This window comes from Lynx rufus, unplaced genomic scaffold, assembly GCF_022079265.1.
Source record: "Lynx rufus isolate CCGP_SWC_20201006 ecotype Redwood Valley unplaced genomic scaffold, mLynRuf1.p SCAF_5, whole genome shotgun sequence".
NCBI lineage: Eukaryota > Metazoa > Chordata > Mammalia > Carnivora > Felidae > Lynx > Lynx rufus.
The window spans coordinates 1,319,318-1,336,264 of record NW_025814867.1 but is presented as its reverse complement, the minus strand read 5'-3'; the positions used below and the strand labels follow the sequence as shown (position 1 = coordinate 1,336,264).

Sequence of the window (16,947 nt, the reverse complement as noted above, 5' to 3'; positions counted from 1 at the left end):
TCTGCCCTTGCCTTTCTCTTGTCTGTTCTCCATTCGGCAGTGCACGTGATCCTTTTACTGTTTTGTTTTGTTTTTGTTTTCTTTCTCTGTTTTTTGAATATAATTTATTGTCAAGCTAGCTAACACACTAACACGCAGCGTATAGTGTGCTCTTGGTTTCGGCAGGGGCTTCCCACGATTCATCGCTTCCATACAACACTCAGTGCTCATCCCAGCAAGTGTCCTCCTCAGTGCCCCTCCCCCAGCTTCCCCTCCCCCGACTCCCCACCCCCAGCAACCCTCAGTTTGTTCTCTGTATTTAAGAGTCTCTTATGGTTTGCCTCCCTCCCTGCTTGAAACTATTTTTCCTCTTCCCCTCCCCCATGGCTTCTGTTAAGTTCCTCAAATTCCACACATGAGTGAAAACATGATACCTGTCTTTCTCTGACTTACTTCACTTAGCAGAATACCCTCCTGTTTCATCCACACTGTTGTGAGTGGCCAGATTTCATTCTTTCTCACTGCCGCGTAGTATTCCATTGTGTATATAAACCACAATTTCTTTCTCCGTTCATCAGTGGATGGACATTTAGGCTCTTCTCATAATTTGGCTATTGTTGAAAGTGCTGCCATAAACACTGGGGTACAAGTGCCCCCGTGCATCAGCATCCTGTCTCCCTTGGGTCAATTCCTAGCAGTGCTATTGCTGGGTCATAGGGTAGATCTGTTTTTAATTTTTTGAGGAACCTCCACACCGTTTTCCAGAGCGGCTGCACCAGTTTGCATTCCCACCGACAGCGCAAGAGGGTTCCCGTTTCTCCACATCCTCGCCGGCCTCTAGAGTCTCCTGATATGTTCATTTCAGCCACTCTGACTGGCGTGAGGTGGTATCTGAGTGTGGTTTTGATTTGTATTTCCCTGATGAGGAGCGACGTTGAGCCTCTTCACGTGCCTGTTGGCCATCTGGATGTCTTCTTTGGAGAAATGTCTATTCATGTCTTCTGCCCATTTCTTCACTGGATTATTTGTTTTTTGGGTGTTGAGTTTGCTAAGTTCTGGTTACTAACCCTTTATCTGGTATGTCATCTGCAAATATCTTCTCCCATTCTGCCGGTTGCCTTTAAGTTTTGTTGATTGTTTGCTTTGCAGAAGCTTTTTATCTTGATGAGGTCCCAATAGTTCATTTTTGCTTTTATTTCCCTTGCCTTTGGAGACATGTCGAGTAAGAAGTTGCTGTGGTGAGATCGAAGAGGTTATTGCCCGTTTCCTCCCGTAAGGTTTTGATGGTTTCCTGTCTCACATTTAGGTCTTTCATCCATTTTGAGTTTATTTTTGTGTCTGGTGTAAGAAAGTGGTCCAGGTTCATTCTTCTGCATGTCGCTGTCCGGTTTTCCCAGCACCATGTGCTACAGAGACTGTCTTTTTCCGTTGGATGCTCTTTCCTGCTTTGTCAAAGATTAGTTGGCCGTAATTTGTGGGTCTAATTCTGGGTTCTCTGTTCTATTCCACTGGTCTGTGTGTCTGTTTTTGTGCCAAGACCATGCTGTCTTGCTGATTACAGCTTTGTAGTAGAGGCTCAAGTCTGGGATTGTGATGCCTCCCGCTTTGGTTTTCTTTTTCAACATTATTTTGGCTCTTCGGAGTCTCTTGTGTGAGTGACCCTTTTAAAAGCTAAATCATGTTATGTTTTGAAAGGTATTTAATTTCCAAATATTTAGAGATTTTCCACATAAGTTTCTGTTACTAATTTCTAGTGCAGTTCTGTTTTGGCCAGAAGTTATGCTTTGTACAATTTAAATGTTTTTAAGCTTACCAAAACTCTTTTTATGACTCAGCTAAATGGACTTCCTTGGTGAATGTTTTTGTGAGTGCCGGAAAAGTACGGTTCTTGGTAAAGTGTTCTTTGTGTGTCAGTTAAGTTGCTTACCAATGTCGATTTGAGACTTCTGTATGCTTACTTTTTGTCTCGTATCACTTTGTGAGGAAGGAGTATTGAAATCCGTAATTGTGGATTTGCTATTTCTCCTTTTAGTTCTATCAGGTTTATTTAGTTCGAGCTGAAGCTTTGTTGTCAGGTACACGCACATTTAAGATTGTTCAACCCTCCTGACAAATTGATCTTTTTCATCATTATGAAATGTTCCTCTTTATCGCTGGTAAATTATTCTTTGTCATGAAATCTCCTTGGTGTGATACAGCCACTCAGCTTTCTTTGATTTGTGGGACTGTATCTTTTTCCATCTTTTTACTTTTAACCTTTGTCTTTATATTTAAGGTAGAGTTATTTTGTTTTTGGACTTTTTTTACAGATCGCAAGCATATAGTGGGGTCTTTGTATGCAATCTGCAAATCTTTCCCTTTCCTTTGGAGTGTTTTAGGTCAATTGCATTTAGCATAATTACCAACCTGGTTGTCTAAATCTGCCATGTTTCTGGTTTTCTGTTTGTCTGTTTCTTGTTTCTTTTCCTCTCTTCTTTTTGTTTAACTGAGTTTCTTTATTGGCTTCTTGGCTGTGCCTCCTTAATTTTTTAGTGGTTGCTATAGAGACATATATACATATACATGTATGTACATATGTGTGTGTGTGAGTACACACACACACACACACACACACACACACATCCATGTATAAAACCACAATCGAGGGGCGCCCGGGTGGCTCAGTTGGTTGATCCAACTCTTGTCAGCTCAGGTCACGATCCCAGGGGTGTGGGCCTGAGTCCCATGTCGGGCTCCACACTGAATGTGGAACCTGCTTAAGATTCTCTTTCTCTCCCTCTGCTCCTTTCCCCTGCTGGCACACATCATCTCTCCCTCCCTCTCTCTCTCTCTCTCAGAACAAAAACAAAACCCCACAATCTACCTCACGTAGAACGTAAGAACCTTACAACCGTATACTTCCACTTTCCTCTCCCTAGTCATTGTGCTATTGTTGGCATACGTTTCATTTTTACGTAGGCATAAATATTTTTGTTTTAAATTGCTTTCTTTTTAAGAGATGAAACCGAGGGGGGACGTCTCTTTTTGCCAGCACCTGTATCTTTACCACTCCACATTTGGGTATTTTCCTTCTGTCTTTAGAACTTGAAATTTTCTTACAGTGCAGGTCTGCTGACAGTATATTCTGTCGGCTTCTACTTGTCTAAAAAAGTACTTTTAATTCGTGAAGGACATTTCCATCGGGTACAGAATTCTCGGTTGATAGTGTTTTATTACAATCCCGGACACATTTCACACTGTTGAGGGCTGGATTGTTTTATTCACGTAAAAAGTGTTGGTTTTCATTTGGGCACACAGTTACTCGGAATCAGGAAGCTCCCTTGGGGGTCTTGCTTTTAAAGCGTGTTAGGACAGACCAAGGGCCACTTTGACCCACCACTGAGACGTACCTCCTAAGCCCTCCACTGAAGGACACATCAGACTTCAGGTTGCCCTTTTGCCTTTCTGCCCCCACAGCCGCCCCCCTGGGATCTGGGGAGGGATAGATGAGGAGCGGAAGTGGGATGTAGCCCTCCTTGAGCCAACAGGACTCCCAGTATGCTGTATTTGTGAGGACCCCTGACTCCAGAACAGAGTATTGGCGGACACCCCACTCGAAGCAGAGTGTTACAGGTTGAGAAGTTAGGAAGCGAAAAAAAGCTGAGTCTTGGTCCTTGCGAGTTCATAGTCCCCTTAGGGATGACGTGACGATTTCGATTAGTACCAGAGGAAGACCAGCGATGGTGACGTGTGGCAGGGCACCGCTGGGAGGGTCCTGAGAGTTCCAAGGAGGGTGAGTCCGGAGACGGCTGCGGCGTCCTGCTCCCCGAGAGGGCCCGCCGGCCTGGGCTTACCCGCGCCGCCCCGCGTCCTCCTGCCCGGGTCACGAGAGAGAGGACACGCGGAGGGGGCCGCGTGCCCTGGACACTTTGTGCCCGGTTGCTCCCCTCGCGCGCCAAGTTCACCCGCCCTGCAGACGGTCTAGAGAGGAGGCCGCGGTGTCTGCAGCCGCGAGCCGTCAGCGTGACTTGCGCCACGCGCTCAGGGACAAACGCCACCACGGTCTTTTCCTGGTCTAAGGTAATCCCTCGAGGCCCACGCGGCTGTCGCTGTCGGCAGGGGTCCGGCCCCCTCCCTCCCTGAACTGCCCCGATATCTCAGGGCCTACAAAGGCCTGGGGAGGAGGGAGGCCATCCGATGGCGGCATCCGGGGGGCTGGCCAGTGTCTGCTCCTGTGCCCCCTGGTCAGGTCCCGGTGGGGTCTCCCCCTCCCCCCCTCCTCCCTACCCCCTCTCTCTCCCCCCCTCGTGGTGACCGTGGTCACAAGGCCGGGGGCGGGAGGCTGGCTCTGGAGGGCCTTTGGCATCAGCCCCTTCGGGAGAGAAACGAGAAGGGCCTCTGCCCCCACCGTGGTTCCCCAGCCTCGGGGTGCACGGGCACCGCGGCAGGCATCCCCTGGGATGCAGACTCGGGCCAAGCTGCCAAAGTCCTGTCCCTCAGGCCCAGGGGTGGGACCAGGGCGTCCGCTCCAACAGGGTCCAGGTGATTGTTTCCCAGAGGCCCCGCGTCACCGAGCAGGACCCACCGCCACGGGGCCCGTCCCGGACTCACCGCCCGCCGGGCACAGGGCTCGGGTGGGGCCCCCGGCTGTCTTCTAAGACCTCCTAACTTCGCCTCTTGGAAAGCTAGGACGCTGCGTCCCACAGCCTTCCCGGGGGCCTACTTTTGCTGGGACGAGAAGGTGGCCAAAGGGGCCTCCCGACAGGCCCAGGAAGAGCGTCTTCCGTCCTCCGAAGACGCCGTGGCCCCTCTCGTGGGTGGGATGAGGGACGCGTCTTCCCTCGGGGCTCCAGCGGCCCCGGCCTGGGTCGGGCCCCCTTCTCTCCAAGCCTCCCTGGGTGGGCGTGGGGACGCGGGCTCCGCCAAGGGCCGGTGCCACGGGCCCTCCTTGCCGGCCGTGGGATTCCTGAAATAGTTCAGCTGGAGTCTACGGCCCTGGCCTCTGGTTCTGCGGCCTTCGGCCTTGGGTCTTCTCTGGCTGGTTCCCTTCGGGGGGAGAAGGGCGGGGGCTGCGGGGTCAGGGCTGAGGAGAGGGCCGCTGGCAGGCAGCTGGTGGGGGGGCCGCGGTACCGGCCTGGCCGATGCGGGCCTTCGCGGGGCTGAGAGCGGGCCGCACTCCTGCGGGAACCCCGCGTGCCCCGGTTGCCTCAGTTTTAAAAGACCCATGCGAGGCAAGTGAGGCTCACAGGGCATCTCGAGGGACACTGGGCCCCCGGCTGCGGCTCCTTCGCGCGACCGGGCGTCCCTAGCCGCTGGCTTCTGGCTTCCTCCCAAAAGCCACAGAGATAAAGATCTGCCCTGAAGTCTCAGCTTTTGAGCCGCCGGTAAGGAGTGTGACGGTGTGGCCCTCAGGAGGGACAGGAGTGTCCACCGCCTGACCCCTCCTCGCCCAGGGCTGGCTCCGCCAGCGGAAACCGGGCCTAGGCATCGGGACCCCCGGGGGCCTCTGGGGCTCCCGTGTGGGGCCTGACAGGCCGGCCCGTCCCAGGGGTGCCCGCGAAATAGGCGGCACAGAACCAGCGGTGATGCCGGTTGCATGGGGGGGGGGGGGGGTCGGGCTGAGGAGGGACCCGGGATCAAGGCCCACCGGCCACCCGCGGCTTGGTGACAGTATCGCAGGACCTCCGGGAGGTGGGGTGGGGGGAGTCGCCACGGGGGAGAGACCGCCTGACGCCTTCCTCGCCCCCCGCAGGCCGGAGGAGCGGCCCCCGCCCCCCTCCTGCCCGGCGAGGGCTGCGGTCACCCCCGGCCCGGCCTCTGCCTGGGCGGCCGGGGCGCCTTTCCTGGGCCTGCCGCGCGGCCCCTGCGCCACCGTCCCTGAGAGCCGGTGGTGACGGGCTTGCGGTCCAGAGACCCGCTTTCAGCCTCCTGGGCTTGACCACAGACAGCGTGGGCGGCTCCTCTGTCCGCCTCCGAGAAACACGGGGCCGCGCCCACGGGGCTCAGCAGCCCTTCCTGCGGGTCCCGGCCCATCCTCCCCCTGGGGGACGCCGCCGGGTCCCCTCGGGCTGCCGTCCCGTTCCGCACCCTCGGGCAGGGCGGGGGGTGGGGGGCGCCTCCGGTCCGGTCCGCTCCGCTCCGCTCTGTGGGACGGGCGGGCTGAGGACACGCGAGCAGGGTGGTCACGCAGCTGCGCCCCCAGCCGAACCCGTGAGAACCGGGGAGCAGAGCGGGTTGGTGTCCCGTCGCGCGTGGCCAGCGGGAGGCCTGAGGCGGCGGGCGCCATCCCTGGCGGGCCCCGAGGGCGGAGGGGAGGCCAGAAACAGGAGAGCGCGGGCCCAGTCGGCGCGCAGGAGGGCTAAGGAAGGGAGGGGCGGGGTGCGGGCCGCGGTGAGCGCTCGGGTGGGCGCGGGGACCACCAGCCTCCCTCGCGACACAGCCCGGCCGGTCCCACGGCCACCCTCCTGAGGCCCGCGGCCCCCGCGGGGGTGGCTCCCGTGTGCCCGGCACCCCGGGGGTCCCGCGTTCCCCACGCGGCCCTGGCTTCGCCCTGGTGGAGCGCTCCGTGGCGAGGAAGGTCGGGGGAGGCTCCTGGGGAAGGCAGCCTCCAGCGAGGGGCGCACCTCGCGGGGCGAGCAGGCCCAGCCTGGAGAGGCCGCCCCTCGCGGGCGGCCGTGGGCCCCCACCCACCCCGGGCGGGGAGTTGAGCTAACGGGCCTCTCGCCCCCAACCCCCGCCTGCGTTCGCCCCACAGCCAGGACCTGCGGGAGACCGGGAGCTGGGCCCCCGACCCGCCTGCCGTCTCTCCTTCCCCGGCAAACACAGGCGCCCGGGCTGCATTGCGGGGAGGCGCCCGGAGGCGGCTACCGCTCACCGGTGTGTGGGCACGCGAGCGAGCTCCGAGCGAGCTCCGGGCAAGCCCCGGACGACCACCGACCGCCCGTGCCCTGGAGCGCCCTCCGCCAGGCGGGGACCAGGCGGAGCCAACCGGGAGACGTCCGCGCCGGCAGGCGGGGGGAGGCCCGGCGGGACCTCGAGCGGCCCCGAGAGGCCGGCGGGGAGGAGGGGCTTCTGACACGCCAGGCCGGACGGGCCCCGGGGCCGCCTCCACCGATGCGAACGCGAGCATCCAGGTGCCGGGCCCCGAGGGACACGGCTCTAGAAGCCACCGGGTCCTCAGCCCCTCCCGGCTCCCTCCCAAGCGGAAGGAAGGGCCCGCAGGTGCGTGGTGGCCCGGCCGGAGGGACGCGGGCCCGGGCGGGGGGACGGGGGTGCCGGCCGCCGCGTGAGGCAGAGGGGGGCAGCCGGCAGGGGAAGAAGGAAGCGGGGCCCTGCCCTCCCGGGCGGTCCTCACGCCCGGCTGGACCGCAGCCGGAACCCCAGAGTCACCGTCCTCGCGCCGGTGAAAGAGGTGCGGGCGGCCCCACGGCACGGGGGTGGGGTGGGGTGGGGTGGGGGGGGCAGGGGCCCTCTTGCGCAGGGGTGAGCCCACACCAGGGTGCCGGGCGAGGCAGCCGGCCCTCCCTCCCTCCCTCCGCCTGGGGCCGTGGGCACGTCGGCAGCGCCCCCCCCCCCCAGCGGCCCTGGCCAGGCCCCCCGCGGGGACAGAACCTCACCTCCCGAGGACGAGGACGGCCTGGGCCCCAGGCTCCGCGGGTGGCGCACGGGCGCCCCGCCCCCAACCGAGCCCCGCAGCCGGCACCCCGCCCCCCCCCCCCCACGACGTGACCCGGGGCTGGCTTCGGAAGCGGGGCCTCCCAGGCCACGTGCGCTAAGCAGGAGTCAGAGAGGTGCGCGTTGCCTTTAATGGCTCCGTTACTGTGGTTTCGGGGGACACACCGCGAAACAGAACCGGGGAAGGGGTGGTCGCAGCTGTCCGGGTGCCGGCGACACGGCCTCGCGGCGCACGTCCCCCCTCGACTGGGGTTCGGCAGGCGGCCCCTTCCGCCCAGGCCGCGGGCGTGCCGGCGGCTGGCTGCGAGGGGTGAGGCCCCGGGGGGGGGGTGCGGGGTGGGGGGGGGGGTGGGGAGGGGGGCTCCACGGGCCCCCCACCAGGACACCGGGGGGCGGGGCTGCCTGCCACCGGGCACCGCGTCATGGGCCACGCATCGGGTCCGGGTCCAGGTGTCCCCGTGCCCTCGCGCAGGGCAGCCCGGGCGGCCCTCAGGCCTCCTCCTCCTCCTCCTCCTCCTCACGGCCTTCCCTTGATTCCTCCTTCAGGTTCTCGGCCATGAGCTTCATTTGCTGTTGAGAGAACACAGGACACTGGGTGAGCCACGCAAGCCCGAGCGGCGGCCCCTGGGTGGCGCGGGTGGCGGTGCTGCCCCCGGGGCTCCGGCGAAGCGCGCTCGGAACCCAGAGAAGCCGAGACGTCGTGGCGTTCGTTCCGACGCGACCCGCGGCGTGGCTGGGAATGTGGGGCCTGGGAACCCGGCGCGGTGGGGATTCTACGGACCCAGAAATGAGGAGCCGCTGGAAGCCCGCCCCCCCCTCCCCTGCCGGATTCCCCAGAACAAGAGGGGCAGGGAGAGGACACAGCGGGGGGCCCGGAGCACTGACACGGGGGCAACTGCGAACCGGGTGACCCTCCGAGCCTCTGTTTCCCTATCTGCGCAATGGGAGTCGTGGTGCACATGTCGCAGGGTGGCCGTGGGGGTCACCGTGCGTGAGACCCCTGGCCCCGAGCAGATGGGCCAAAACAGCGGGTATGTTTAGCAGTCCTGTGTCCCTGCAGCCACAGGACCACCCCGGCCATCCCGTGCCACCGGGGGCATCCTATGAGATCTCGCCGAGGGCCAGGCCGTGACGGAGGCGCAGCCGGCCAGGCTCAGAGGGAAGTGTCGGAAGGAGCCGCGCCCGAGATCGAGGCGGCAGCCGTGGGGGAGGAGGTCCTGGGGCCCCACCCTCGCAGCCCCCCGTCGCGGGGGTGCTGGAAAACACGGCTGCGGCTCTGCTTGTTCGCTGAAAACATGAGTAACTCCTTTGGGATGTGGCCTGGAACACACACGCTCATTTTCGATAACCGTTACTTACGGGAAACACAAAGCTCTGCGCACAAAGTCCGCGCTGCCCCAGGAACCTGGCCGCCCCTGTGGGAGGCCCCCGGCCCCACGCGGGGCTGGACAGGACGCCACGTGCCCTCTGGCTTTCAGGGCGAGGAACCCCTCTCCCGCCTCAACCCCATCTCCCCTTGTGAGGACCCTCAGATCTGGCGGGCCCCCGGGGACCCCACTTCGCCCCGGACGGTTCCCTTCTCTGAGCCCGGCCTGTCTTCCACGGGAGGCAAGGCGACGGGAGCCTGCGGGCGGCCGCTCTCCCCGTGGGCCGGGAACTGCCGGGCCTTTGCTCGTCCGCAGCGGGCGGGCTCTGGGAGGGCTCGTGCTGGGGAAGGGGGCAGTCTGCGGGGGACGCCGCAGGCCGACCGGAGCGGGACGCGGGCGCAGGAGCGGACCCTGGCCCGAGGACCCGCAGCGGCGACGTCTGCACAACCCTCGGCCTGAGGGGCGATGGTGACAGCTTGACTTAGTTCGCCAACCGGGAGGAGCAGAACTGCCAGGCCACGTGAGGGTCGAGCCCACTTCGCCTGCTGACGGCTGAGGTAACTGTCCCCAAACAGCAAAACCGGCACCTTTCAGGCCGGATTCACGGCGGCTCTCCCAGCTGATGTCATTTAATACTTAAGAGACCTTCTTAAAGGTCTTTTGACGAGAGACAGAATATGAATCTATTTCCTGATTTGACAAGTAACCATAGAAAGTAAAGGCTAAATAGATTTAACTAAACTACAACTACAAGGGGGACAGACTGTTCCCTGGCTGGTCAGAGAGTCTTCTAGCCATGCTCCCCCAGCGTTCACGCGGGGAGGAAAATCAAAACGGGTTTTGATCCAGAGGAGACTTTGAGGCTCCCCGCAGGGCGCCAGCTGCTCCCTCACCTCCGCCTCCGGGGGCCCCTTGCCCGCACGGGGGACTGCAGGGGGTCTGCAGATCTCCCAGGAGGGGCACCCCGCTCTCGGGCAGCCGGGCCGAGGGTTCTGTGGGACGCGCCCTCTCCCCGGAACGACCCGGCCCTCAGTGACCCTTCTCTCAGGCCAAGGTGGGACCTCACGCAGGCCAGGGAGGGACTGGAGGGACCCGGAACCCACCTCCCTGCCTGAAGCACCCGCCCCCCCTTGCTCAGGGTGGCCGGCTCCCGAGCTCAGGGGGCATCCGGGAGGTCACAGTTTACCCGCACTGAGCTGCAAAGGTAGGAACGGCGGCCAGCGACCCCACCACCCTCTCAGGCCTCAGCCCAGGCAGCAGGAGCAGTTTGCCAGGAGCACCTATCTCCGTAAGGAGGACGGACCAGGCCCCTCAATCTGCTGGGCTGGGCCAAGCCCGCCCGCCGCCCTTCCCTCCCCTCTGTGGTGGGTCCCGTGGGGCCTGATCTGCCTCATGGAGCTTTGCGACCCCACCGGAGACGTGGCCCACAGTGGGCGGGAAGGCTTGTGCTCCCCAGACCTTTGCCCGCACAGGGCTGAGCACCCTGGCCACGAGGGGAGCTCAGGCCTGGCTCGTCTCCCTGTACCTTCCGTCCTCCCTGCTGGACAGGCTGAGCCGGGGGCAGTGCCAGAACTCCAACCCCACGGCTAAAGCCCAAAGAAACACTCAAGCAGCTTAGAAGAAACAAGTTGTGGCAGCCGGCTTGCCAGAGATGAAGCGTTAAACTGGTTTCGAGGTCAGTGAGCGACACCCAGATCTTCCCTTGCAAACCGGCAGGGAGGGCTCTTCCGTTCCTCCCGAAAGAGTCAGAAGCTACGAGGCCTTGTGACGACTTCTCTCGGGTAAGGAAGGGTCCAGATGCCGTCTGCTGTTATGAACTTGTAACAGAACCCCCACCCCACCCTCCTGGTAAAGAGGAGCCAGGGGGTTGAGCCCCCTCCCCGCCCAGGGGAAACCATGAGTGTCGGCAGAATTAACGCTAAGGAGCACAGATGTTCCAATCCGAAAGAACCTTCATGATCATTCAGTCCTGTGGCCGCTTAAGACCCTGGAGACTCTCTTAAATGCAGATTCATAGGCCCCTCCCTGAGATGCTAACTCACTGGTCCGTAGGGGGGCCCAGGTCTCTGAAGTTTCTCCTGAGACGTCCCCAGCCTTGGGAGTCTCTGATGTGTTGACTGCCATCTTGCGCGGGTAAGCAAGCTGGAGTGGAGGCGGGTAGGTCCCTTCTGGGCCACGCTGCGGGCCCAGGCAGAGTCACAGGGCAGGGCCCAACCCGGCTGTTCCCTCTGGGCACCAGGCTGCCTCTTGCAGCCCAGCCCTCTGGCTTCTTTTGCCTGGGGCGGGGGCGGGGGTAGGGGTAGCGGGGCAACATTATTCCTTTTTTAAAAAAAAAAACCTGTCTTCTTTAGGGATTCCTAAATTAAAACCTTACTGAAAATATAAGCAGGATAATAGTGCCGACTTCCTCCCCACCAGAAGCATCAGAACGAAGAGAATGAGATCTTCCCTAATTCGTGACTCGTTAAAGCACTCACGTTCCAAACAACTCTTTAAAAAGTACAGGCTGACTTCTTGCGTCGTTATTAGCGATGATCATAAGGGGGGCACAGTCGCTGAGTGTGCGGTCCCAGTGCGCAGCTCCGCGCAAGCAAGGACGCATAAGCGGGCCCGCTCCGCCCTGCGGAGACGTAGGCAGGTGCCTTCTGAGGCCTGGGGGGGCCCTCGCCCGCCCAGCCTGTAGTACAGACCGAACCCGCGATCAGCTTCGGGATGCCTCCGTTCACAGCGCTCAGGAAGTCACAACCCACGGATCCCATTACCGCCCGGGTTGCGATGTGCTCGCAACGACTCCGTTACCCCTCCCCCTCGGGAGCAACCGCCGCGCACGGAAAAAGCCGGATCTCAGCTCCCGGCTGCGGCTGCGGGGCGGAGAGAGCCGCTGCCTTCCCGCCTTCCCGTTCACCGGAGGCTTCGCTGGCCTGGGGCTGGCTCAGTTCAGTTCAGGCACACCACCTGCTCCCCCCAGTCCTGCCGGCCTCGGGGGTGCAGGCCTGGCGACGGGGCATGAGGATCACCAGTCCCCTGGCCACCTCCATTCTGATGGAGCTGGCTGCCCCCCCCCCCCCCCCGGGGATTCTAGCACTGACGGGAAGCCTCCACCTCCAGCGGGAAGGACGGCCTTCTGGAAGCCTCCTTCCCGCACAGCCGCGCCCCCGCACCCCTGGCGAGCACAACCCAGGTCTTCTCTTGTCTCCCACCACCACGCTGAGGCCAGGCAGCTTGTTTGGGGTCATGTGGCCAGAGTCAGGGCAAAATTAAGCAATTTCGGTGGTTCAGGTGAAAAACAAAGCGAAGGATGGGCCATGCCACAAAGACTATTTTTTTCTTTACATATTTTTTGGTCATCTCGACACCCGACGTGGGCCTCGAACTCACAACCCCGAGATCAAGAGTCACATGCTCTTCTGACTCAGCCAGCCGGGCGCCCCAAGACTGTTTTCATTTGTTCTATCTAGAGGAAAGCTTCCCTCAAAGCAGCACTGTTCCGGACACATTCTAATATGACGATTAAAGGCTCCAGATCTGCCCTCAGGCTCCGACGAGCCCCGCAGCAGTGGGTACGGGGCAGGAGGGCCCAGGGGCAGTGGCCCCCCAGGCTGTCCTGGGGGCCCCGCGTACAGCACCTCTCCCCCTGGAGGGTCTGGTTCACAACACGTACAAAATGCGAGGTCTGTCGAGCATCAGACAGGCCGGCGCTCTGAGTGCCGCGTCCCCACCCCAGCCAGCTTTACTCCTTCACCCCTTCTCGGGGGCCGCGATCACCTTGCTGCTCCGACCAAACCTCGAGCCCTCATGGCGGATGCCTCTGTGCCCCTCCCCGGTCTTCTGCCTGCCGTGGGGCCCCGCCGGCCCCACCTGCCAGGCACACCCACCGCTCCCAGCACCGGCCTCCCAGACTCGCCGATGCCGTCCAAAAGCAGCCCAAGCCGGGCTCTCAAACAGGGAACCAGAACACGCTACCACAGGGCCTTCTCATAGGTTCTGGACTGAACCGCAGGTCACTCGGCCCAGAGGGGCTGCCCGTCGCCGTCGCCCTCCACTGTAATTCCTGCACTCCGCTCGCACCGTCTGCTTTCGTCCACGCTTATGTGCAGGGTTTTCCTGCTTCAGCGTTCTACCCACCTAGTGCGTGCTCCGGAGAGGATACGACACTGCCCTCTGCCCCCAGGGGCCCACGACACGGTGCGGGAGCTGCAGCCAGCTCTCCACAAATACCTGTGGCAGAGGGACCACGGCCTGGAGCCCCAGGCAGCAGCCAGCGCGATGAGGGCTCCGCCCGTAACTCAGCATGACCACCATGAGCTGGCAAGTAAACTGCAGTACACGGGTGTGTGAGACACATTCACGTTCTTGAAGCGAGCATCACTATCTGGACCACAGATGTGTCGGCCACACGTATGGGATCACAGAAAAGACACGAGCGTGTGGGCTTTACGCCCGAAATGCCAGGATTTTGGAGGCCTAGTTATCTGCCCTGGTCGCAGTACGGGTCTGGGCCCCTTAGGATTGGGCCTCGGTGCGGACAGGAATCTTGGTTCCCCCAGAGCCAGCTGTGGTTCTGGCTGTGGCTCGGGTGGCCCTCGATGACAGCCGGGGAAGTGGCTGGAGGAGGAAACTCAAGGGCCGCCAGGAAGGTTGCCGAATCACCAGCTTGGCCCCAGCTGGAAACTAAGATTCCTCCAAGATGAAAACCCAGCTCCAAAGAAGCTCCAAGACCTGGTGGCCAGGCCCAGCTCCACCATCGGGTGAGGCGCTGGGGGCCACAAGTCCGTTAACTGCCGAGCTGACCCTGGGGAGGGTAGAGTCCGTTTCACTTAGAAACACTAAAAAAAAAATCTACTTCTTAAATAACCGTGTAGGCCCTGCTTTCTCTGCATCGTTGGGTTTCGGAGCTGAATTTCCAAACGCAGAAGTTAAAGGCTCCTGGAAGGAGAACCCCACAGATATCCTGAGAGTGTAAATGGCTTTCTGTGCAGAGCGAGGGGCCTACAGAAGCCAGAGGCTTTGCTTCCCTGCCATCCCCAGGTCCGCACTCACTCTCACGCTTCCCCATCCTAGGTTCCCACGGGCTGCGGGGCACGGGCAGGTGCGTCCACGCCAGCCCTGAGCTCCACGCGTGTTCTCTGTAGCAGCTCCACGGAAGCCTCAGCTACTCGCCTCTCCGCCTGCCCGTTTCCTGCATTTCTAATTCTGCTTCTACATCCAAACCTCATTCCCCCTCCTGCTTTATTGATACGACTTTCAACGTCTGTTACATTCTCTTATTTTTGTGCAACTCAGTGACCGACAGGCACATCACAACACATCCCAGACGCTGTTCTCAACTCCGTATTAACTCACTTGCTCCCCATGACCACCCTACGAGAAACATACCGTCATCATCCTTTCAAAGGTGGAACGGAGGCACAGGGAGGCTGAGAAGCCTGCCGAGGTCACACAGCGCACGGGAGGCCTGTGCCCAGCATGCCGCCACTGCTCTGGTTTTGTGCTCTTTAGCGCCACCTAGCCTCCCGCTGCGGCCACCTCCATCCTGACTTGTGAGCATGATTTTACGCATGACGGTAAGAAGTTGCTTACGACTTCAGGAAGGAAGTTGGAGAGTTAATTTTTTTTTAAGAAGCAGAAATGCTTGGCATTCTTCTTCTTCTTTCAAAAGAAAGGCCTCTGAAGGGCACAAGAACCAGAAAATATGGGAAATGCTTTGGAACGTTAATTGGCAAAATCACAAGTGCCCAAAGGCTCGTGGTGAGCCGGCCACTAAGGAGAGCCCCTCCAACAAGCAGCACGGAAAGAGTCAGGACCCAGGTCTGGTACCAAAGTGCAGCTCACTAAACACAGAAAGGGGAGTACAGATAGTCCTGAATACAGTTATTCAGGAACAACCGAGGTTCAAATAAGCGATGTCTTCTTCGTCACGGGAGGAGAGAAAACCGGTAACAGGTGTTGCTTCAAAGGCAGCCGAACTGAATGGATGCGTTTTGGAAACACGCAGATCCCAGCATGGAGAGTGAGAGCGTCGGGTCCCGGAGTGCCCGGGGACATCCACGAAGGGGGACGGCGCAGCATCCTGCCACGGGGATCAGGTCAGAATGCAGACAGATGACGTGGAACAGAAGTGCCATCACAGACGAAAAGAGCCAGAGTCCCCGAGATCAAAAGCAAGCTACGAGTAATCGTAAGGAAATAAGATAAATATACGGATGAAACAATCAGTACTTCTGAAACGGCCATGCCCTGTGAGCATCATGACCACATAAGAAGGAGGGTGACAACGGCGAGGGTGAGGAGGACACAGAACGGGTGTCCTTGGGAAGTCACGTGAGTCGGATGAAGGGGCCACCAATTCTGCATGAGAAAGGGGGAGAAAGCATTTTGTGTTTTGGCAAATAAGCACGTAAAAAGAGTCTGGTGATTGGTTTGCCCCGAATCAGAGGACAAATGACTAAGTTTCTTTTAAAAAACTGAGTTACTTTCCCAATGGCCTCTTTTGCTGAAATGACTAGATCTCTAGGTGCGATGTTATGTTGCAGAGTAAAATGCGGAAGGGAACCTTCCATCCGCTACGTCTGCTACAATATGGTACCAGGCTGTTTATCAGAAGACATGGAGGTGGACAATCTAATTGCCCTTCATCAGCCCATGATACTGACACACCGGTGGTGTTACTTTTCAAGACACTGACCCAGCTCTTCAGATGGCCCAGAGGAGCAAGCGTCTGGCCTGCAGGAGGCCCTTCCTGGACGAGACTTTCACAGCATCACCTCCTCAGGAAGCGGCCCCCTCTTGATCTGACTGCAGGGAGGAGGTGCTGGGGGCCTTCAGGACGTGACTCCCTTTTCTGTCTGGAAGCCCTGGGAGCCAGCGAGGGACGCAGCGTCCTTCTCTCACCGCAGAAGCTTACGCGCAGGTCACTAGGGTCCCTTAGGAGATGAGACCCGGAGGGCTTGTAACCAGCCAAGGCCCAGGGTGATCCGGTCAACTCTCCTCTTTATCCACAGGTCCTAGGTTGCTGGGTAGGGACATCCCAGGGCTCAGGGTTCGGGCTGCGAGTGGAGCAGTGGACAGGCCAGAGGACAGTCACAGAGGGGTGAAGGGCAGAAAGCACCAGTGGCTGCTCCTTGAGTACAAGCCATGGCTCGGTGGCAGTTAGAGACCCAGCAGCTGAAACGGCAACAATTTGGTTGGGTCAAGGTGCCGCACAAAGGCTTAATTAAGAGCCCAAAGAATAGAAATGAACACCACTGACTAACCACAGGAATCAAAGGTCTCTAAGAGGACTCCGAGTGTGGGGTGAGCAGGTGATGTGGTGGTCGCTGGAGGGAACCCAGGGCCCAGCCTCCCACAGGGGTCCTGGGTCAAGGAGTAGGAGGGGCAGGATTTCACTGCGGCATGAGCAGAAGGCCAGACAGTTTAGAAAATAAAGGGCTGAGGTAAACATTCCACCGAATTAAATGCAGGAGACAGTCTACGGCCCACATCAGGGTTTCAACCAGAGATGTGTTTTTTTAAAGCTTAAAATAAACATTTTTCTTAAGTATTAAGGGGGAATAACCTTTATTTTTTATTTTTTTTTTTTAATTTTTTTTTTCAACGTTTATTTATTTTTGGGACAGAGAGAGACAGAGCATGAACGGGGGAGGGGCAGAGAGAGAAGGAGACACAGAATCGGAAACAGGCTCCAGGCTCTGAGCCATCAGCCCAGAGCCTGACGCGGGGCTCGAACTCACAGACCGCGAGATCGTGACCTGGCTGAAGTCGGACGCTTAACCGACTGCGCCACCCAGGCGCCCCGGGAATAACCTTTAATCTGAGAAAGCCATGCCATCACTACGAGGACAGAGGCAGCGGGATGAGTGGGGATGGCGGCACAGGGTGAGCTGTGTCTCTGTCCCGAGAGGCACCCACACCCCTTTCTGTGCGCCCGCCGTGGGGTCTGGGGGTGCGC

General features: G+C 59.7%; 1 protein-coding gene across 2 annotated transcripts in view; it reads right to left on the bottom strand.

Annotated features, from left to right (window-relative positions):
- Positions 1-7,740: 7,740 nt before the first annotated feature.
- The window catches only part of ANO10 (anoctamin 10), a 224,090-nt gene continuing 214,883 nt past the window's right edge, over positions 7,741-16,947 (bottom strand). For both annotated transcript variants that reach the window (XM_047098710.1, XM_047098702.1), the window contains one exon: positions 7,741-8,202. In XM_047098710.1, the coding sequence (XP_046954666.1) occupies positions 8,122-8,202 (81 nt within the window). In that variant the 3' untranslated portion in view covers positions 7,741-8,121. The remainder of the gene's footprint in view (positions 8,203-16,947) is intronic.